General features: G+C 39.3%; 1 protein-coding gene across 1 annotated transcript in view; it reads right to left on the reverse strand.

Annotated features, from left to right (window-relative positions):
- Positions 1-2,160: 2,160 nt before the first annotated feature.
- Positions 2,161-23,666, reverse strand: part of ADGRB3 (adhesion G protein-coupled receptor B3) — a 751,391-nt gene continuing 729,885 nt past the window's right edge. Inside the window, exons 28-30 of the mRNA XM_057740064.1 lie at positions 19,025-19,060; positions 9,506-9,610; positions 2,161-2,620 (exon numbers count right to left, since the gene is read on the reverse strand). Of these exons, the coding sequence (XP_057596047.1) occupies positions 2,432-2,620; positions 9,506-9,610; positions 19,025-19,060 (330 nt within the window). The 3' untranslated portion in view covers positions 2,161-2,431. The remainder of the gene's footprint in view (positions 2,621-9,505; positions 9,611-19,024; positions 19,061-23,666) is intronic.

Raw genomic sequence — 23,666 nt, forward strand, 5'->3', positions numbered from 1 at the left:
GCAGGTCGTGAGTGGGCTCAGAGGGACGTGCCCAGGACTGTCTAGGGGACAGCTGCATCCACTGTGGCAGAGGACATGTGGGTAAGTGCAGTGACTGCCAAGGGGGCTGCCTTAAAATTGAGATTCCTTGATAACTACTGACCTGCATTTTTTTCTTACAGGTTAAGAAACAAACAAAAAGCACCACCACGACTTGGCATCCTTCTTAGAGTAGCCAAAAACTTTACCCTAACATTTTTAAGTATGCGATTTTTGGTTAGCTTTCATTCATTAATCTAATATTTAAAGCTATCAGAACTAGAGAAAAATGGTGAACAAAATCTAAGTTATTGTCTCATGGCTGTGAATTACGGTTTTAGAAGAAATATTAGTCTAATATATTGAATTTATATTTTTAAACATACAGAATTTGCTTTCAAACATATGCTTATTGTGGGCTTTTTTGTCCCCCATCAAGATTTTACTGTTTGGAATGGGGAACTGCGCATATGATTTTTATTCCCTCTACAGGGTACTTACCGAAATGGAGCTGAGCATTACGGGTTTTATATGCCTATATCAGCGTATGTGTGTGTGTATATGTACATACACACACACATGCATATCTGTGTGTGTGTTTATATATAATGGAGAGAGAGAGGGAAAGTGATAAACGTGTAGTAAATATTATTCCTATCACCGGAAAGTCATCTGATAAATTAAATAGGCATTAAATATTACAACTACATTATAATTAGCATAAAGTTTATTTTATTGAAAAACCAGTGCTTTGTTATGTTGTACTCTTTTTTGCATAATGATGTCGCCTTTATTTTTAAAATCTTATTAAAAATATATTTCTCACGTCTTTACATGGAGCACAGGAAGGGTGTCTGACAGGAGTTGGGTTTAAGGCTCGAGCTCAGAGGCGCCCTTGAGGTTGAAGCACCTTGGTGTCTGCCTCGTGGCCTGCGGGCTCTGGTTCCCTCGGCCGCGGGCAGCAGAAGCCCACCTGAGTTTCGGCCAGACAGCAGAAGATCATGCAGCCCAGGCTTAGCCAGCAAACTAATCTAAATAAACATCCTAGAAATTTCGAAGCTCCCAATCTCCGCTCCACTCCCTTTACTTCCCTCAGACAGAAAAACACAATCTCATCATCCCCGAAAGAGTGAGGAAATTACTGAAATCCTCTCCCCCTTCCCCCACCCCCAGGCTCCTCTGGTGCCACCCTGCGGGGTGGGGGACACCACTGTGCGGCTCTGACACCAGACAGGACACCAGGGAGCCCTCTGCAGTCGGCTCACCTCAGACTCTTCAGATCACATCTGCCAAGTACATTCACTGCCCTTTCCTTCCTCTAGAGAATGTACAGATACGATTTCTTAAAAAAATCCCAAGTTAGTTCATTTTCCCATATGCTACGAAGAACAGTAGTACAAGTAGTTTCTTTTGTGAAACATGCAGTGAACTTCATTACTTACAATAAACATTGTCCCTGTATTGTTTTTTGTATGGTAACTTACTGTTTTCTACTAGCAGTTGTCTTTTTTTGCCACGAGATAGAAAAAACATAATATTTATGTAAGATTATGATGGCTGCAGATTTCTGACAAGCCCCATTTACATGGTACATTGTTCCAAAGGGTGTCTGAGTAGAAAATACAGAAGAGCTGTACAAACCTACTATTACATTGGAGAAATCATTAGCCTCAAAGGAGTCATAATGCTATAATCTTAAAACCATGAATACATTTTCAGTGTCTGTAATGAAAAAAATCTTTATAAATATGTAAAGTTCTGTTCAACGAATCCAAAATAAAATGCACTAAAAAACTGATATGTAGACAAAAGTTTATTTACACCATACAACATTTTAAATATTTTATACACAGCTGCAGCAGAGAAAGCTACTCAGAGCTTTCTAGAGAAAACTGCAATAATAAAGATGTGAAATATATTATTCATATAAAAGTGAGATTATTACTTTATTGCATTTAAAGCAATGAAGAATGTAGCTCAACAAACATTCATTTAATGACAAAAACTTTGCTTTAATATTATAAAGTAAAAAGTGTAGTAATGGCCAAACAGACTGTTATAAACTTTAAAAACTGCATAAATATATACATTGTGCTTCATGGTGAAGTTTTTTGAAAACTAAACCATATGAAGCAGTTACAACATGAATCGTTGCTTGAGGTTTATCTATAAAGATTACCTTACAAATCCATTCCACGGGTACTTACAACACAGGGTGGTCAGGACTGTACACCTGGGCCTCTCTCCACTCGCCTGACTAGGGAGAAGTTACCAAAGCAAACACCACTGACATTTGGCACGTGGAGGTGTGGACGTAGGAGAGTCACACTGTCCGGATAGAAATGTCAGGCTTCCCAAGTCTTAAGTGTCCGTGCAATACATTTTGTCTCCACCTCAGTCCATCTTGATTTGATTAAACTTCTGTTTGAAAGTCCCCCTCCTGCACATCCAGAGGCAAATTCAGACATTTCTCCCACTCTGCTGGCCTCAGTTCCAAGGTGTCCTTTGCCTCTGTGTCTAAGACATTGATTGTGGTGTAATGTTGGTATTCACTGGGGTTTTTGAAAGTGTCCCATGGATTCTTGTTTGGTGCTGGGTTTTCCTGTCGAGAAGAGAAGGGGAAGAGAGTCATTTATTTGATGACTAGAATTGCTGCTTGTTGAAATTTCCAGGAAGAGAGGCTGTTTGTAAGCTTAATCCAGTTTATGTGATTCAGAGATGATTTGAAATTGTGACCAGCTGCAGGAAATGGTTTTGATTTCAGTTTTCTTTCATCTCACAGACTGATGAACACCTTCTCTGAGCTACCCTAAAATATTCCAGCAATCAATGGAAGCCAACAGTATTATAGAAGGCAAGGTAGATGATGTTTTGTTTGAGGGCATCTTGTAAAGTGTCAGGATGGCTATATGTTCAGGTAGGAAGGAGTGTTAAGTTACTGCTAAGATTGTGTAGAAAATTTAAGTATTTTGGCAGAATCTTTAGTGGGATAAAAAAAATTGAAGATATGTCATGGGGCATATTATATAATATTAAACACTGTAACCCAAACCCAAATGAAATTTTAGATCACTATCTTTGTTTAGCTTTTCTGCAAGAAATTATCCTTTTTAGAATACAAAAATGCTGCTATCTTCTCTTGTGTAATCTATCTTTTTCTGCTGTATATTCCCACAATTTTCTATATACTTGGGTGACACACTAGCACAAATCCTTTCAAAGAGCACAGCTTTTTAGAAAATATATCCAGCAATATAAGGATTTTTAAAAAAATGTCTACAAGTCATCTCTTCTCAACTTTCTTAGTCCACCCCCTCTAATTACCTAAGATTTAAAATCTGCCTAATTATGACTCCACCAAGACCTTCCATGTTGTAGGTGCTCAACAAATGCATGAACAGATATCATTTGTGGTTTTATAGCCTGATATTTGCTGAAAGTTAGCAGTAAAATTGCTTTATCTTAAAGAAGTGTGATTTAAAGATTTCTGTAAAATGAGGGCCTTTGAATAGGACACACTGAGCTGAACAACATCAAACAAGAAGGCATTCATGACTGAAATCTCTTTAGGAAAAATATTAAACTGAAACACTGAAACAGCTATGGTTGTTGAATGTGTCTCCCCCCCAAAAAAAATTCTGGCCTTCAACTGACTATAATCAATTAGCAGGGGGGACATAAAACAGGTACTTGAACAATTATTTGGATTCCACTCAGTATATTAAAAGTCATTCTCCAGTATGGACAGGCAAAAGATACAGCTTATAGAAGTACTTATGACTAGAAATTACATTACTAAAACTCTCAGTACATTAGATGTTTTCAGCACTTACTAGCCTTAATCATGAGGACACACAAGGAAAAATAGCTAACAGGTAAAGATTTAATAAAAAGTTAACTTTTGGGATATGTGCAGGGGATTAATTCTGATTTAGGCTAAAACCTTAAAGTCTCACGAGTCTTGTAACTCTCCCCTTCTCTCTCTCCCTCTTTTCTTTCCCTCTCTCCTTCCTTGCTTCCCCTCAACCCACATTTCTCTCTCAGCTGCTCTGTGCTGGCACCATATTCGGCGCGAGGGAGAGTAGGTGATAAATCACACGGTGAAAAACACACCATCCACCAGGAAGCACAGACTTAAAGCCCGATACACACAGGTTCAAATTCCAGTTGCTTCATTCCACACGAATGTGACCTTGAACACTTTTCTCCATTTCTCTGAACCTCAACTCTACTATTTGCAAAGCAGAGAGATGCTTTGTCTCTTGGGCCAAAGGAGTTGGCCAAAGGTGCAGCTCATTACCTATTTTGTGGGGCTGCAAAGATGAAACATGTGGAGGGTCTTAGCATGATGCCTTATTTTAATAAATGCTCCCTAGATAGTAATCACATTTATTATAAAGGTGTCTATGGTTACATGGAGGTATAAAATATATAGTTATATCCACATCTACGATCTAGAAAAAGTACTGTGGGAGTTCGGACGGTGGAGATATGGCTTCCTTTTGTGGAAAACACAGAGAGGAAAGAATGGAGAGAAAAGTGACATTAGGGCCAGCACAGAAGAATGGGCTTTGTCATGAAGACATATATGTGGCTGGAGGTCGGGTGGCTGGAAAGGCATGTGCACCAAGAAGTACAAATCCAGACAGCCTGGAGAGGGGACATCTCGGGACAGTGCCAATTCATTTTAGCTGGAGTGAAAAGGAATATGAGAAAAAAAACAGGCACAGGCAAACTGAAAGCCAGATCATTAAGGGACTTTGTCTGCCAGGCTACTTCTCAATTTGGAATTTATTTTGTAGGCAATGAGGAATGGTTGGACCTTCAGGGGCACTCCAGTATCTGAACCATCAGTCATCAGTGGAAAGCCATGGAGTGGATTTGTCCATCTTGGAGGAGGGCTGTCTCAAGGAGCTTTCTGGGACTACTAGGTTTGACAGAAAGTTGAATTAGTTCAATCCTAAGAGGATTCAAGATACATAAAGTGCTAGTCCACTTGCTTGAAAAATAACAGTTTCATTATGTTTGGAAGAAGTGTGATTTTCCTTTTATATTTTAAAGATCAAGTGCCATAGATACAGGAACTAACAAGGCCCATTTTAAACTCTGTCAGGATGTCTACATTCTAATTTCAAAAGAGCATTACAGCCCGGACGTGACTGAGTGAATTTCTAAGAGGTTAAGTGGGTAAGAAATTAGTTGATGAGGTTCATCTCCTCTGGCATCCCACAGTACTCCTTGCTGACCTGTGGTTCTCACCACTTTTCACAAGTTTGTGGACACCCTTGAGCGGAGAAGAACCACCACACCCAGCAATCAGGGTGGGAATAGGACCCCCAGGGAGTGACGGGGCTGGAAGTCAGGGGGTGGTGCCCACGGGCCACCCATCTTCCTCTATGGTTGGGGGTGACAGATTCTCACGTGGAGAGGGTAACCTGCTCAGTGTTCCAAGAAATGATCAACCTTGGACCTGCCCGTTGGGGATCCCTGAATTCCACAAGGAGAGCCACCTGGGCCAGGAAAGTGTTCACTGGAGGCCTGAATCCTGATATAAAATTCAATCCGAGTCAGTACAAGTTCCTGAATTGACGCAGCTGTTTTACGTTGGTTTGTTTGTTTTTTGAGCTAAAGTATGGAACAGAGGCGGTGTACTTAAACCGAAGCATGTGTGATAAAGGCCGAATAAATTATAAACTCAATATAAGCCAACATGCAAGAGGCTTCCAAAAATGCTAATGCGGTCATAGGCTGTATGAATAGAAAGAGAACATTAACGGAATATGAGAATTCTGGGCCACCAGAAAACACGGCCTGGGCTGCCTGTGTGTTTCCCGCAGTTCCCGGCCAGGGGCAGACTGGTAAATACCTCCCTGCTCCACCCCTTTTCCTTCCTTCCCTTTACCTTTTCTTCCCTCCTTCTTTCTTTCCTTCTTTCTTCCAGCCTACCAATAGTGGGGACAAAGTCAATGAGAATGTGTTTATTTTACATTCTAAACAAGAGAGAATTTGGAGATGCTCCTCTGAGGGGAAGATCTTTACGGAGACATACACAGTGACAGGACTGTTAACAACACCTATTCCTTGCAGGTGATTCAGGTGCCGTCCTGCCTGGAGGCAGGGAGATGGACTAAATGGTCTTGTGGTTTCCCTTGGAGTCCCCAGAGTCTACATAATTACCGTCATTCACAGTGCCAGGCAGGTGTCCTGAGTTAGGAGCCAGAGAAAAAGCAAACAGGCTTTATTGAGGTTTGTGTTTTGAAAACGTCCTTCTCCACCCACTTACGCACTGTTCCATTAGCACTGTGCCACTGTGAATTATATGACTGGATTAAGGATAATAAACTCACTCACACGTTCCTTATTAATCAAAACTGAATAAGGAATTTTCTCTGTTCTCATCTATTTAGGACAATAGTGAAGCAGCGTGACAACTACCCTCCCCACTCCTAACCTCCCAAATGATAAATATTTATAAATCCTTTCTAGAAAAGGCAGGCTGCTGCAGAGATGTGCTGTAATTAGTAGACTATTTTGGTTGTCAGGAAACTGAGATACAGATATTTGTGCCATTAATGATTTAATACCCAGACCGCACAAGGGGAAATTATAATCATATTATAGCAGTCAGCCAGCTGTATCTGTTGCATAAGGCTTTCGGATTTGTAAACATAACCTTCTTTTTAAAAAAAAAATACAACGAAATGAAGTTTCTTCAATTTATTTCAGTGTTAGCTTTCAACATTTCAAAATGAACAGCTAATGAGTTTAGGTCTAATCCCAATGGTGCAATTTTCATTTTCCTGCTAACTAAAAATTGACAGCTTAATACTGGGGTGAGGGGTGGGGCGGGTAGCTGAGAAAGAACCAGTCACTACGTATAAGTGTTTTCTGTATGACTAGTGTTGTGTTGATGATTCCACACAACATGCATAATTCCTGCTGGATGGAGGAAAATAGACTGATATCCACAAACTATTTAGAGATGAATAGTTAAAGGGTATAGTGCTTCTTATAACCTTCATTTGACAAACACAGATTAAACTATTAGACATGCAAGAAATCAAGCGGCCATTTACGGAAAACTTACCATGCAAGGCCAGCATCATACTTAGTACCGAGAGGAATACAAGAAAAACGCAAAGGCACATAAATTCTTGCTCTTGATAAGCTAATGATACAAACCGGGAAGCCAGGACTAAGACTCACACACATATGACAGAATCACTAGTGTTAGAAAGTGACCAAAAACACCTTAGAGCGGACATGTGTTTCAGAAGCCCAGAGGTTGGGAGGAGGTCCAGCCAAGGGCTACAGAAGCATGAGGCAAAGAAGGAGGGCCACACTTGGAGAGGAGAAGCATGGGGTCAGATGGCTGTCCCAGCTCCAGGTCTCAGAGCTGATTCTCAGCTGGTAGCCTCTCAGGGACCCACCCACTTTGGAAGGTACGAGGATAGAAGGAAGGATCTTATCAATGACTGTTTTCTATGCTCAATTTAGAAGGACAAAATTGAGGTTCAGCAACTGAGCTGGGTAACTTTCTCAAGATCAGATAGTTCTTTGTTGAGCTTTCTACAACAGATCTTCCTCAACTTACGATATGTCCCACTAAACCCATCATAAGTTGAAAATACTGTAAGCTGAAAATGCATTTAATACACCCAAGCTACTGACCATCACAGCTTAGCCCAGCCTACATTGAACATGCTCAGATACTATGTCAGCCTACAGTTGGGCAAAGTCATCTAACACAAAGCCTGTTTTAGAATAAAGTGTTGAATATCTCACGTGATTTACGGAATTCTGTACTGAGAGTGGAAAACAGAATGGCTGTCTAGGTGCAGAATGGCTGTCAGCGTAGGGGTGGTTCACTCTCGTGATCGCGGGCTGACCGGGAGCTGTGGATGTCCGCTCCTGCCCAGCATCACCAGAGAGCACTGGACCACATATCATAGCCCAGGAAAGATCAAAGTTCAAAATTCAAAGTACAGCTTCTACTGAATGCATACTGTGTTTGCACCATCATAAAATTGAAATGTCTCGTGGAACCATCATCCTGATTTCTGGACGCCTGCTCCAGTGCTTTCACAAATAATGATACAGCCTGCTCTGGAGCTCTGACTGTGCCAGGCACATGGTAGCTGCAAAATATCATTTTATTTGATTAAGTCCTATGCTAGGATTATAGTGGTGGAAATGAGGGAAAAGAAGGGTCACAATCAACAATCGAAGCCTCCAGTGCTGATGTGTATCCTGAGCCTCCGGGAGACAAAACTCACCACTCTCGTTTCAGGTAACAACTCTCTCTCTCTCTCTTTCTATGTAGATAGATAGATAGATAGAGCTAGATAGATGATAGATAGATAGATGTGTGATATTATCTATAGACAGATGTGTTATATTATCTATAGATAGATAGATGTGTTATAATCCACAGATAGACAGATAGATGCATTATATTATCAATAGATAGATAGATAGATTAGATAGACAGACAGATAGATAGATGTGTTATATTATCTATAACTAGACAGACAGATAGATGTGTTATATTATCCTCAGCTAGATAGATGTGTTATATTATCAATAGATAATGTGTTATATTATCTATATATTATATATTTATAATATATATTATCTATCTATATTATATAGGTTACATATATTTTATGACCTTTATTTTTTTTTATTTTTTTTTTTACAGAGAAAAGAGCAAAATAATTTATTTTGTTGACTCTAAGATGCACAATTTTTTCCAGCATTTTAACACTTTTAAAATTTGTATATGACTTAACAATGGTGTTGACCTTAGATCTGATGAAACAGAGTAATGGACACATAAGTACCCACAGATGTTAACATTTATCGATTTGGTTCAGAGCACACTTTTTAATTTTAGATAAAGCAACAATACAGATAACCATTAGAAACTACCTGTCTCCATCCCCTTCCTCTTTTGGTGAGATTAAAAAAAAATTGAGGTATCAAAATTGGAGCATTGGTCTTTTTGTACCTGACTAGATTACTTTATTAAAATGAAATCTGATGTTTTTCACTTACAGCTTTGTGGATTATGGCAGCCAAGTGGGAAATGGAAGATCGCTTGTCTTCAGAAAATGCAAGACAGCTATTTTAAATGCCAGGCATTCAAAGGAAAATATTTAGTCAACTATTTGGAAATTTGAATTAACTGACTTTTAACTCTGATGATAAAAGTTCCATATTTTTGTAATTGGATATATAACTAATTCCAATTAGACCTTATAATTGAGAACACTTGAAATATGAGTAAAAAATGTAAAGATTGTGTCATTCCTAATTTGCCTCTTAGCACGTTTCAAAGTGCCTTTGGGGGATTGTTACTTTCTTTTTTCAATCTGCCACTCTTGTGTTCCCAAGACAAGTGGGAGCCCCCCAAGGGCAGGGGTGAGAGCTGACATGACACGCTGCTATCGTGGCATCAGGCACCAATGAAGCAAAGCATACTCACCAGGCTGCTTGTATTTGGTATATCCCGAAATCTGTCCAAAGTTTGAAATTTCTGATTGAGTTCCTGAAACAGTTCCATATGCCTCTTCCTTGTATGCATGACCTTCTGCAAAAGAGAAAAGATGGCTCTTGTTTTCAATTTGATTTACGCATTAAAAGAAGAGATTTAATATTTTGCTATACTAATAAGGGAAATCAAGTTTTGCAGGAACGAGGAGGTCCCAAAAGATGCCACAAATGCAAATAAGTTGCACCAAATCCTTGCCTTATAGTCAGCACTTCTGGAACATGAAAAATTGACTTTTTCTTCCACTTACAAGATTACCAAAAAATAGCTTTCTCTTGTGGGTGTAGCAGTCATTCCTGTGTAAGATTTTCATCATTCAAAGTTAAAGCTGTTTTACAAAAAATTGTTGCAATATAAAAAAAAAATGTTTAAGAATTTTGACTTGTAAAGCACCAGAGTCTCTCAACGTTTGTCATGGGAAATATTACTTTTTTATGTTTTATTTCTATAAACACTAAAATCTTAGCTGGCTGTACTAAAGAGAGAGCAAAATCCCAGGCCCTGCCATTTAAGGCTGACTCAAAGCACTAAAGTGTCTGAAATATAATGCGAGATCTAAAATCTTCCACTTTCCCTGTGAATAATGATTGAGCTTCGCAGAAGGAAAATCTGACCCATAGGTTTCCTATATTTGTTTACAAAATGGTACAGAATCTTAACAATTAGAATTCAGAGCATAAATTGTATGGTTGATGAGCTTCTAAAACCACAGATACAAATATATTAATATTCTCCATCCCTGGTTACATCCTTTCTTTCAACTTCATCACAGCTAACAAATAAAGTCAGAAATAAAAATGACCTTGAGGTAAGTATCATGGGCTGAATCTTTCTATTACAGAGCATATAAAAGAGCACTAACAAAGAAGAGTTAGATAATAAATCCCCTGTATTTACAAGTGTTATTTTAAAGGAGAAAATACTTTTCTCAACTGTGATTTTTAGAAGTTAAAAATATCAAAGTTTTGGTGGTTCTCCAAGATTATGCCTTCATGTTTGTGTAAGATTTTATAGTCTTTTTAAGCATGTGCTTCATAATTTACCATTTGCTCTTGTGGATCGCATAGGTATACCATAATCATGCCTAAGCTATGATTTGAACATTTGGTCGATTGTTTTAACTACCAAATATTTTCAAAAGTAAGGGTTTGTTTTGAAAAAGAAATATATCTTTGGGGGAAGATCTATAATGCCCAATTTTCCTCTCAAAGGACACTTGTGTGGAATACTTTACCTCTTTGAGAACAAAAAAGGCAAAAGAAAAATGCAAATGGCATCTTTAACATCTTCTAAAAAGGCTTCTTCTCTCTTATGCCAACTTTAATTTCCTATATTTAATGACTCTGTGTTTAGGCAATACTTTATTTAGCTAATTCTTCTATCTTCACTAGCCTACTTTCATACGAGAGAATTCTGCCACTTTCAGTCTTGCTCTACGGGACTACTTCCACCTTGGCTCCTCTGAGCTCTAGGAGTTTGCTGTTGATGAATCGAGTGGGGAGGATGGCAACATGGTACCATCACTGGTCACAGGAGCGCGGAACACAGCATGTGGCTACCGAGTGGTTACCTTCCCTTCAGTTTGGGGGAGGGTACAAGAAACAGATTTGCAGGATTTACAGAGAGACACCAGGCAAACACGACTTGACTAGTGATGGCTGATGGGGACGGATGAGAGGGGGATTAGCATCAGCAATGCGATGGAGGGATTTTGAGGACCAAGTAGCTGGCAAACAACGCAGTACATTCTATCCTTAGGGAGGCAGATTTTCCCGGGCAGCACCAGATCCTAAGACACTGACTAAGATATGGATTTGTGTTACAAGGAATGCTTTTTTTTAAAAAAAAACAAAACTATAGTTATCAGGATATTGACTCTGGCTCTAACTTAAAAGTAGTGTTTCTCATGATAACGTCTTACCACACCGTTATTTTGTGCTAGGGTGCAGCAGGAGTGATGTCACAGTACTGACATTTCTCTAAAGATATTTCATTCTGTCAGTTCATACACATTCATGACATCACATATTGAGCTAGATGCTGGAGTAACAATGGTTTGCAAAATCTGGTGCTACCTGCCATTTTATAGCTTGTGGTGTAATGGAGGACGTAGGTGTTAATCACATAAAAACTCAAATACAAGTTAAATTAGACGTGGTGAGGAAACCAAGTGGTGCTGTTATGGGAGTAAGTGACAGGGAATTTTGCTAGGAGAAATCCGAGTGAGGCTGATTCCCCAATCTTTACATATTCATTTTTAAGTTGCAAACTTTCAAATCGGTTATTCCTGTATCTTGTTTATTCTCTTTCTCCCATTTTATAAAAGGCAGAGAATTTCTAGTACAACTTTTAATTTTATGCCCAAATCCCCTTTCCTCAAGAAGATCACTCCTGTCCAGAGAGAAGGACTCATTCTCTTCTAAGATGGTGGATATTATTGGCACGACTTGCCTGCTCTAAGGTGGCCCTGTGGTGAGTTTGCTGTGCAGTCTTCCACTTATCTTTTATCTCATGAGAGGGTCGAGATTTTGCATTGGGGAACTGTCCATCGAGGTCCTTACTGGCCCCTGCCAAGAGGTGAATTTTTCCATATCCTTCCAACAAAGTTCTCTTTTGTCTGTCAAAGTCAAAGTCACTCTCTGTCTCTTGCAACCAAGTATCTCTAATGGATAAAGCATGTTTAATGAAGCAAAGTGTCAAATCCCATGGAAATGAGGATACATCAGTTGATTGGAGTTTTTTCATCATATCCTGATCGAATGGGGGCAGCACCTGATTCTGAACCAAGTGGATTTCATTTTGAGGAGTTGGATTGTTAAGACATTCTCAGAAATGTATATGATGGACACCAATGTGATGTAACCAAAAAGCAGTTCACAGTGTTCTCCATAAGGTCATGAAGGCTACTATGAACAATAAAGCTCAAGGACCCTGAAATGAATATAAAAACAAATGAAAAATGTAGATGCTAAAATCCAGGGCCCTTCCTGTCTAGAAACATTAATTGCAAATACATCCTCATGCCAGATAATCATTCTGATTTGAAACTGTCACCTTGGCACAGCCAGAAATCACCATGGCAATGATGGCCTGCTGTTTTTGAGAGGAGTACCACATTAGGGTTGCCAAGGGACAGCTCGTGTACCTGTCACGGGCGCAGTTTGACCTTCCATGCATGATTCCTTCTTGTTCACAGACTTAAGTACCTCTCTCCACTTTTTTAGTGGGGAAACTTAGTGATATGTACTATGCACTTTCATGAAATTTCAGATATTTGAGAAAAATTAGGATGTAGATAAACTTCATGTCTTGAACTCCTACCATATCCTATCAACAAGAAAGCCAGCATCACAGTGAGTGTTGGATGGTTTCTATGGTAGCAATGTTCTGGGGATAAAAACTTAGCTGCAGTTTTAGTTGTCACTAGTACTAAGAGTTTCCACTTATTTATTTAAGTGCCTAAATAATTATTTATTTGAAGCAGTCATGCCTTTGATGATCTTAGCTAATTAGAAGTTTTCATGCTTATAAAACTTACTGGTCCATTTTGATGGTTCTTTTTGGATTTTTACAGACCTTAGGGTTTATCTGTTTACCTTTTTCTTTCTTTTGTGACCTAAAGATCCTATGTTTCAAAGAAATTGACTTCTGTGACAAAACTGTAACTCATGTGGATTTTCTATTTAAATAATTGAATATATTCTAATTGGCAATACATATAAAATTCAGGTTCTGTCAGTTATAACGCCTATCAAATATTACAAGCATCTTTTGCAATAAAGACAAATGCTGGGCGATGCTCCCTTTCACTCAGATTATTATCACTCAGCCTTTTTCAAAGCTGTGTTGAAGCCGCATCCTGAGAGGACCAGCCTCCTAACTGCATGAAAGTAGGGTCTCCTGAATGGCAATTTTCATAGGACTCTTATCCTTCATTTTATATCTTTGTAACTCAAGGAAGACAGCCTTTACAGCCTTTTAACTGTTGAAATTAGATAAAAAGTGATATGCACTAAGCACTTTCATGAAATTTCAGGTATTTGAGAAAAGTTAGGATGTTAAATAAACTTCATGTCTTGAGCTCCTATTGTATCCCAGGCAATCTCCTTGATTAAATACTTGTCAAATCTAACAGCTCTAGGTCTGGACAAACGGATTTTGATCTCAGTTCTATGGCTTTTCCATCTTGTGGTAAAAGGCACAGAACCCCGTCTCCGTTTAGCCACCATTTCAGTAGTCAGAATAACCTCGCAAGGCTGTTTTGAAGATTTAAAAAGGGCTATAAATCACTTATCACTGGAGCACACAGATAAGAGCCACTTAAGAAAGGGTAGCTGTTATTATCTTTGCTAATCCTCACAATAACCCTGGGAGGTAGTGGTCATTATCTCACTTGACTGATTAGGGGACTTAGCTTGAGAGGCCGGTAAAGCTCCCAGCTCACACAGGTGGCGGGAGGCTGGAATCCATTCTGAAGCCTAGTTAATTCTCTCTGCGCCCTGCTGTCTTAGATGGACCCCACAGATTCAGGGAGCATCCTTTATCAGACTATTCAAGTTTGTGATTATGCCATCTCATTTTTTTCAGATGGAAAAGGAGATGAAACAGTCTAGGATGCCTGAGGGGCTTCTGTAGAGAGCCCATAAAGCCCCTGGATATTGTTCACCCTGTAATAGTCCCAAAGTACTGCAATTCTGGTGCGAAGGCTGGTCTCCTTATCTTGTCTCTGAACACCATGTAGGCAGTGACCTTGTATCCAAGACACATAGTACAGTGTTTGGCATTCAGCAGGTGCTTGACAGATGGGTACAGAATAAATTACATGAATGAGATGTCATAGATACATCGGCCATGGAAGGCCACCATCAATCTTGCTCCTCTCCTTCTATTCAAGAGGTCTCCCCACTGGAAGGAAGGCTCATTTTATTGGCCCCAGACAGGAACCCTGCCTCCCTGCTCTGGTCCTCCTGTGCTCCCTTATTTCCCATACAAGTGGCTTATACTGGGCCTGTAGGTGGGTTTAAAACGAACCGAAGATTTTCTCTTTCAAATTCAGAGTCTGGAATCATAGAGTTGGAATCTCTTTACGTCTGAATTACAGATAAGATAGGCTTTACTATATAGAAACTTCTAGAAATGGAGAGAAATTGTTAAAAAAGTTGGAGAATTTCCCGACTATAAACTTTAGATTGTGGGGCTGGGGAATCATGTGCTGACAGGAATTAGAAAACACCTGGCCCAAATTACCTCTTCAGCCTTCAGCATCTCTCCATACCTATACTGCCATTGTGCGTATTTACTCATATAAAACTAGGGTTATCTTTCTTCTTCTTACGGCTTTGCATGTGAGTCTTCAATCCAGAGTGGGCTGTTGAATACTAGTCTGCAGTGATGTCAAAACGCATGTCAAGGAAGCAACACACACTGCAGGAATTAAGGTTGACTATCAGATCAAAGTCGTATTGTGGGAAGAGGACTTTTCTCTGGCCAGAGTCCCACAGCATCCGTAAGACAGAGCCTGTAGCCACTTGAACTGCCTGACATTACAGTGTCTATTTACATTTCAAATATGTTTCTATTGGAATAAATATATACTCAGGGCTTAAAAGAAACCAGACAAAAGGTCTGAAAAGACTGATTGGGTGTGTGTCTGTGTGTGTATAGTCACTGTTACTCAAGTGTATACTTGGCTACAAATAAATAATTTTGCCATAGTTAAAATTCAGTAAGCCAGAAGAGATGGATATAGCAAAGTTTGCAGTGCTCAAATTTTTCCTCTCAAAATATGCTGATTGCCTAACAGAACGTACTCACTGCTGGGGGTTGGGGACAAAGCAGGAAGAAGCCTTTTATGAATAAGATATTTCTAAGAAATCATATGCTTTCTATCGATATTTAGAAATTAAGTTAAATTTTATCTTCTATGTCATAGCTTAGTTGTGTTCACAGTGATAAAAATTAGTATAAAATAATATTTTATCTTACTTGACTATGTTCCCCCAAATCTTCCGATAAAATTGTCCCCACAAAGATAGGCTGTGATTCCCCTGGACCTGTGCCCCCTGCCCAGTGTGAGAAGCATGGCTTTACTGGGTGTGTGCCGCTTATCAAGAACGTCAAAGGAACATCCTAACGTGTTTTTAAGAGGCTGCACGGTTCCCATGGAAGAATGTGACAAGGTTTATCCCCATGGTTTTGCAAGAGAAGATACAAAATAGATACCTCTAACCATACAAAAGGATACCAAGGCCTATCATGGTTTCAGAATTGAGGTTTGTAATTGTGTTCCTAAGAATTCCTTGAGCTTTGTCCTTAATCCAAGACAGACAATTTGAACCACCTGCCAAATACTTTTGATGTAACATCATATTAGGCACCTTAATACCCAAAGTATTAAAATGCAACTCATCCTAGTAAATGTCTCCTTGCCTTCCCTGATCTGTTCGAGGTACTAGGAGGAGCCCAGGCTCGGACCTGAAGAGCTATCTTTCTTCTGCTGCCCTGCCCTTTGACCTCAGTGAAGGATCTTGACTCTGCAGTGTCCCTTCACCCCTTTCCTTTCCTGCCACCTCTAGGAAGTGGACCCGCATTTCTTCTTTCTTCAACTAGTCACTCCCTAATTTATATTTCGACTTCCTCGTTCACCATACCATAATCTCTCCTTCCTATTACTGCCATACATCTTCCTACAGTGCAGATCAGAGTTAAAAAAAATTCCTCCCTAAAAATAAACAAAATAAAATACGACAGAAAAGACTTAGCAGCTCTTAGTAACAAATCAGGTAGTTGTTCCCATGGGGTGCACTATACAGTTTCTAAGTTACCTCCTCCGTCTGTTCTTTTCCTTCATAGACCCCAAGCTGTGGTGAATGTTGATGTGCTTCTTGTTTCTTGCACACAGCACGCTCAGCCAACCTCCATGGCTTTTCCTCCTCTGGGAATGTCTACCTGCCATTTCTAGCTCCTTGAGTTATATTTGATGTGGATAGCTTTGAAGTCCCATGTGGCTATCTTTAAGGTGTTACCTTCATAGGGTCCATTTTCTATACCGTTCTTTGTGCCAACTCAGATGTAGCATTTGATCATTGTTTATTAAAGCAAACCAGATTAAAAATTCAATTTTTCATCACTCACTCAACAAAACCTTATTGGATGCTTACGATATACCAGCTTTGGCTTGGAGCTGGGAATAAAAATCCAGTTTGGTCACAGACATAGCGTCATCACTACAGTATTTTCTGTGTACTTTCTAGAAAGTAAGAATCCATGTTCCACCATTTTATGACCAATCAAGCCTTTGCATTTTTTGCTCAGTGCTGTCTTGAAGGTCAGCTCGATGAAAGGGCTCTTCCCCATGCATGACACTTACTCACAGGGTGTTACGGATATGTGAGTTAAGAGAACACTGTTACCACGTGTAGATTCCAGGGGGCGTATGAAGGGCAGGTGCTTTCAGCCGTCCAGGAGGCAAAGCATGTCTGTTAGTGGCAAAATGCCTGGGTTGGCCACTGTTGGGTAAAGCTTGCAGGGTCGAGTGGGGGTTATCAGAAGGCTTGACCTAAACGTATTTAATTTATCCCGCCTGAATTAAGACGGGGAGGGAATAACTTGAACTCTTCCCCAATGACCGCCCATAAAGAACAGAGAGATTGTATTAAAATTCATCAGCATTTCAACACGGCAATAATTTTTCTGAACACAATCCACGAGACATCTGCTACGTAACTGCAGTTGCACACAGACTAAGCGGAGAAGTACTAACCAGTTTGTTAAAAAAGAAGTGATACCTCAAAGAGCTCTCCTGGCAAAATTTGATATCTACAGAAATCTCACAATAACTAAAGCAATTAAAGCAGGTTGCAGCACTGCCACTTGTTTCTGTTATCAGCAGATGTTGCGATAATACCCTGCTTGTATGTTGGAATCCTAAGCACAAGAAGAAGGATCTGCTTAAGGAGTCTGCTCCCAGTTGCCATAGAGAAAACACAAAAAAAGAACAGGTTTTCTAATGCTCCAAAGGACACAGTATGATGAGATTTCTTTCCAGTGCTGGCAATTACATAGCTTGGTTGTTTGCCCTAAGGCTTAAATTTAGATCTACATTTTTACTATGTTTTATCACTGATGCCTAGTGGGTTAATTCTCACTTCCTTCCCTTTGTACTTACACAACTGATTGCTTTCAGGAATATACTGTGTGTGTGTGTGTATATATGTATATGTATATATATATATATATACACATATATCAGGACATATATCAGGAATATATATATACACATATATATATATTTGCTTATTTTCTCTTTGAATTTATAGTCTTGATACTTTTACCTTAACAACTTAGAATATGATGAAATGTCGGTTCTATGCCAGGTTACTACAATTGAGCCACATCAGCACTAAAATCTGCCACATAATCATTGAGGTCAGATTCATTATCATTACTGTGCATCTTGTACAAATACTACTGAAATACGACTAAAAAGACCAGTTCTCCTTAGCCTGTGTTCAAGGTAAAGTCAGGGCTTGCTCACCAGTGCAGTAAATAAAAACAATTGTCTCCCTCTGACACCCAACATGCATTACTGAGCTACAACACTCATCCAGATAAATGAAATGATGGAGTTATGAGTTCCACATTCTGGAAGGCTTCTGTAATTTTAGGAATATCAGCTAAGAGTATTGAGTTCTATGTAAGCATCACAACTGTACAAATAGCTGGAGAAATTGATAATGTATTATATCCAATTATGTAAGCAGGCTATGAATCATATCCAATCACCAAGATGCATAAGTGCATTTTATGTGACACTGAAACATCATTAATTTTGTGCTTAGCACAAGCTGCTCAAATGGTATGATTTCAGTAATTTCCAGCATCAATATTACAGCATCAATACAAATTCAATGTAAATTGGAAAATGAACAACTTCATCTTGTTTGTATCTGTGACAAAGCATTTACCAAACACAGGAACACACTGAACCAACACTTGCTATTGGAAGTGAATTCTGGAATGTACCACAGGGAGCCTGAATTACAGTCAGGACACAAGGCAAGTCAGTCCTGAGGACGCCTCGCTCCCCAGACAAAGCCCCGCACAGGCTCCCTTCACGTTGTCACTGAACCAAAACAAGTATGATTGTTGTAAATATGAAAAATCAAGAAACGAAATTCCTACCTCCCAACAAACTGAGGGAGGTAAACAAATTGATCAAGTTCAATTCTCACCATAAATTACCCACTTATCTTAGCATTTATGAAATGGATTCTTTACTTGTCTGGAAAATGTCAGTCTTATAGTTATAAAGTAAGGATTTCAATTTAAAATGTTTGACATTTAATTAAAAAAAGTAGAAATCCTACATAGCTGCACAGAGTAATATGTTTAGCTACATACCAATTTTGAATTCAAGTAATTAAAATGAAAAAAAAATTCTTGGACACTTACCTCAAAGTCAAGGTCTGAATATCGTGATTTTCTTCTCTGTTAGATATTTTTTAAAAAGAAGAAAAACCAATAAAGTTATGTTTCATCATTCAAATAAAATGAAAATTATTGTTTTCAATACGATAATCTTGCTTCTCTCTGTTATATTTCCTTCACATAAGAATCTGTGAAACTTTTTATGATTTCAAACTATTCCACCGACATTATTCCATTTTCACTTTGGACTTCCCTTAAAATTGAAGAATGTAACCATACAACATATTTCTCATCTTGGCCTCAAATCTAATTTTTTCAATAAGGAGAAATATTTAAGTGAAAATTCACACAAAAAGTTCAATCTGGAAGGAGACTTTAGGTCTACTACAGCAAAACGACTTTATAGACACAAAGGATTCAAAGCTGTGTGGGAAAATCATCGCGCCATCTCAAGACTTCGCACGCCCCCATCTTCATTTCTACTAAATTCTATCCGACCTTCTGTCTACATGCCAAAGTTCTATATAGGTCTCACCCACAAATTTCTTGGTATTTGGTAGTCCTCCATGACAGGAAAGTCCTTCTCAGTGCTAGCCATTAGGAACTGAAGTATTTGTTCTAATTTAGTAAAACAAGTAACAAATAATCTACACCCCAGCAGGACATATAGATGTAGATGTAAAAATCTCACCATGCCTCTGACTCTGTTAAAACAGTTCCTGAATCTAGTTACAGATAAATATGCCTTCATAAAATCAGGAAACATGATTTAAATGAAATTAATGTGTTTATATTGTATTAGTGTAGGGAAGGTATTCTTAACATCTGCTCTAAGTAGTCACTGGATTCTTAGAATGATTAGCTATAGAAAGAGATATCTAATAAATATAGAAAGAGTCCACCAAATTGTTGGAGAGCAAAAGTTTCCAATACAGGCTTTTTTTTTTTTTTTTTGGAAGTAGGAATGAAACACAGGGCAAACTAATAAATAGTGAAAAACATGTAATATCCAGGAAGTTGGGAAAATACATAAACCTTTGGACAAACTTCTATTTTATTTTTTCTTCTCTTAACCTAATAGCTGTAACGTAAAGTTCAATAACCTAAGAGGAAATCATATCCAGTATAGGCGAGAGATTCTTGTAAAGGTTGAATATCAGGAGAGAAAGGAGCTAATGCAGTTTATTGGAAAATGTGACTAAATTTCTCCAGCTAGAGTGAAAATTGTCACTACAGACCCGGAACATTCCTAGGTAACCAATCCCTCAAAGCATGTTGCAGTAAACAGAAGGTGATATACCCAAAGAAAGATTTTGTTTAAAAAAGAAGTTTAAAAGTTCTGAAATAATTTGATTTTGGCAGAGCTGCTTAAGGTTGAGAATCGAGTATGGTCAAGGAGAGCACTGAGAAGGGGACTGCTTTATTCAAGGGAAAGTCAGCCTGTGCTCACTTTGCACCCTGTAGCCACCCTGCGTGAAGACCGTTTGAACCCGCCCTCTTTTGCCAGCTCCCTGCCACTGCTGTTGTCTGACTGTGCTGTATAAAAGCCAGTCTCCAGCACACCGCAACCTGCTTTGCTGTGAAATGTTAGACCAAATGTCAGGGTTTCCCTCCTGCTCTTGGACGCTTTGCCTTCTTGGCACTGTGACTCGGCAGGGCACTTGTGTAAGTATACGTTAAGCAAAATTCTTTCCTAATGCAGCAAAATTCAAGCATGGAAGCACTTAGTGTTAAGCAATTATCACAGAACATTAGTCACGCACTTTGCTTTCCATTTGAAAATTAAATAGTGAAACCTTATGAAAAAGGTTCAGCTGGCCAGCAAAGAGGCCTGTCCACCGCCCGTGTTGAGGGCTTTTCTTTTGCAAAGGTCCTAACAGCCATACGTTGCCCTCTTCGTGTCTGAATGCAAAGCTGTGTTGCCTCAGAACTAGAAATGTGGATGGACACATATGGCTGAAGGCTGCAGATTTCAGGAGCAAGAACAAAAGATGGGAACCCAGCGGGGCAGCAGAGATAGAGTCTCCTTATGCAAGCAGATGCCACCTATGCCTATGTGAAATGTGGAAAAGAAATGCATGTAATCCCATAAATAGGCTTCTCGCTCGTCTATTTCAGTTTATTAAAATCGCATTCTAACATAAAGGTATAGCAGAGCTAGCAACCTTGAGGGATTAGACTAGGAAATGAACACATGAAGCATATTTCAATCAAAACAGAGAAAGATAGTCGGGGGTGAAGCGGGGAGGCAGGCTGGAAAATATAGCAGTGAAGACAAAAATTAGAGGGTAGGAAAAAGATGGCAGATTTTGAGAGTCCAAGAGAAATAAAATGTGCATAAAATTGTTCATATCCCCACCATCCCGACCAAGTGTTCCAACCTTTTATCAAGTGCTTTCACATTGTAACATGCTAACTGCCCTGTGGGATGGTTACAAAAGTATTATGCATTATCCCTGTTGATGAATGAGGAAAACTGAGGACCAGAGGAGTTCAAATAACTTGCCTGATTCTCCTGGGTAGTTATATCACATGAGCTGGGATTCCCACTCAGGACTTCTGCCTGAAAACTCGCTCGGTAACCGCTCAGTGGTACAAAGGGTGATGGTTCATAACCAAGATGCCTGTGATAGTTTGCCGATTGTCCCTAGAACTCAGCAAGAATAACATTACGGGATCCACCCAATCCCAGGCTGACAGTAGTGGGACAGAGATGCTTTGCAAGCATAAAGCAAGGTCGAGCAGATGAACTTTTACTTGTCAATTATATTTTAAAGGAGACAGAAAGGTATCAATATGGTACTTATTTGAGAGAAAAATCTGATGATGATATGCAATAATTTGTGCCCAATGGAATCACTTAAAATTGTTCTAAGATGGGATAATTTATGAGCCATGATGCAACAACACAGTGGCAGAGTTCATTTCCATGATGGGTCTCCCATCACAAGATCTGTTTCATCTTAAAGGAGTATCTGCACTGGGAAATCTGTGATGGAATGAAAGGAATGGAACACAACGTTAACTTCTGTTCACCACTTCCTCACTGTAACACTCATCTCCTCTCAGTCTGTTTTGCAATGTGTTGGAAAGTCTTTCAAAGCATTGAAGTTTGTGGAAACTGTGACTGACTTACGTGCTTATTCAAATGTCCCTCTGAGCTCTCTGAAATGTTATCATAAGGTAGGAAAGTGGTTAGAAGTAACTGTTACATGTCTAAAAGATGAGAATCAATGAAGAAAAGTGATCAAGTCAAAACAACTTTTCTGATAAGGTGATAAATGAAAAAATGCTACTTATAAATTTAAAATTAGTCAGGATGGTGTTGACATATTTTATGAAAATATAAATCCCTCTCTATAGCCGCAAGTTCCCAAATAACTTGATACAAATCATCCTTTTTGTTATAGTAGGTGATGTTTCCTCTATGCTCTTTCCTTAATTTCCCAGGTAGAACTCACCCAAACTTGTATCTGTCCTCAGCATTCCATTAAAATTCTTCTTGCCAGGGTCTCAGAGGAGCTCCATCTGGTCGATTTCCAAACTCAATTTTCTCTCCTCATCTTACTGGACTCTCAGAAGCTTTTGAAAGTTAATCCCTTCCTCATTAAAGCCCTGAGCTCTCTCAGCTTTTCCTTTTGTTTTCTTTTCCTCCCTCTTATTTGCTGTAGCTCTGCCAAGTCTCCTTTGCAGGCTCTTTCTCATCTCCCTGCCTTCTAAATGTTGAGTTCTATACTTTTCTTTTTTCTTATATTCTTTCATGGATGAAATCATTCATTCCCATGGTTTTAAATACCATCTCTTAAGTAGCAAACAGCCTTTTCTTTCTCATGTCTTTCCTGTCACAAGAAATGTTGCACATTGGGCTTCCCTGGTAGCACAGTGGTTAAGAATCTGCCTGCCAATGAAGGGGACATGGGTTCAATCCCTGGGCCAGGAAGATCCCACATGCTGCAGAGCAATTAAGCCCGTGCACCACAACTACTGAGCCCATGAGCCACAACTACTGAAGCCCATGAGCTTAGAGCCCATGCTCCACAACAAGAGAAGCCAACGCAATGAGAAACTCTTGCACCACAACAAAGAGCAGCCCCTGCTTAGCACAACTAGAGAAAACCTATGTGCTGCAACAAAGACCCAACTCAGCCAAAATAAATAAATAATAAATAAATAAATAAATAAATAATAAAATAAATAGTAAAATAAATCTTAAAAAAAAATGTTGCATATTTAGTTGGTCAAGCCAGGCATTTAGGAGTCACCCTTCAGCCCTTCCTGCCTCCCATCCTGCACATCAAGTCTACCAGCAGTGCCATCTGTTCTATGTTCAAAACACATCTTGATCTGCCCACTCTTCTCCATCTCCACGTCCCCTCCATAGTCAAAGGCATTCTTATCTCTTGTCTGGATGACCTCAGTGGTCTCCTAACCATCCTCCAGCTTTCTGTTCCACCACTACTACCTCTCCCACTACCACTGGATCCTAATCCTTTTGATCCAAACCATCAAAGTGATGGATGGATGGATGGATGGATGGATGGATGGATGGATGGAGAAATGATCATGACAGTTGCTTAACTGTCCTCATTTATTTCTTTTGCTTTACAAGGTTCTGCAAAATCTGGTCTCTTCCTATTCCAACTCTGTCTTAAGAAGTTTTCCTCTT

Source organism: Hippopotamus amphibius, chromosome 6 (genome assembly GCF_030028045.1).
Source record: "Hippopotamus amphibius kiboko isolate mHipAmp2 chromosome 6, mHipAmp2.hap2, whole genome shotgun sequence".
Lineage (NCBI taxonomy): Eukaryota > Metazoa > Chordata > Mammalia > Artiodactyla > Hippopotamidae > Hippopotamus > Hippopotamus amphibius.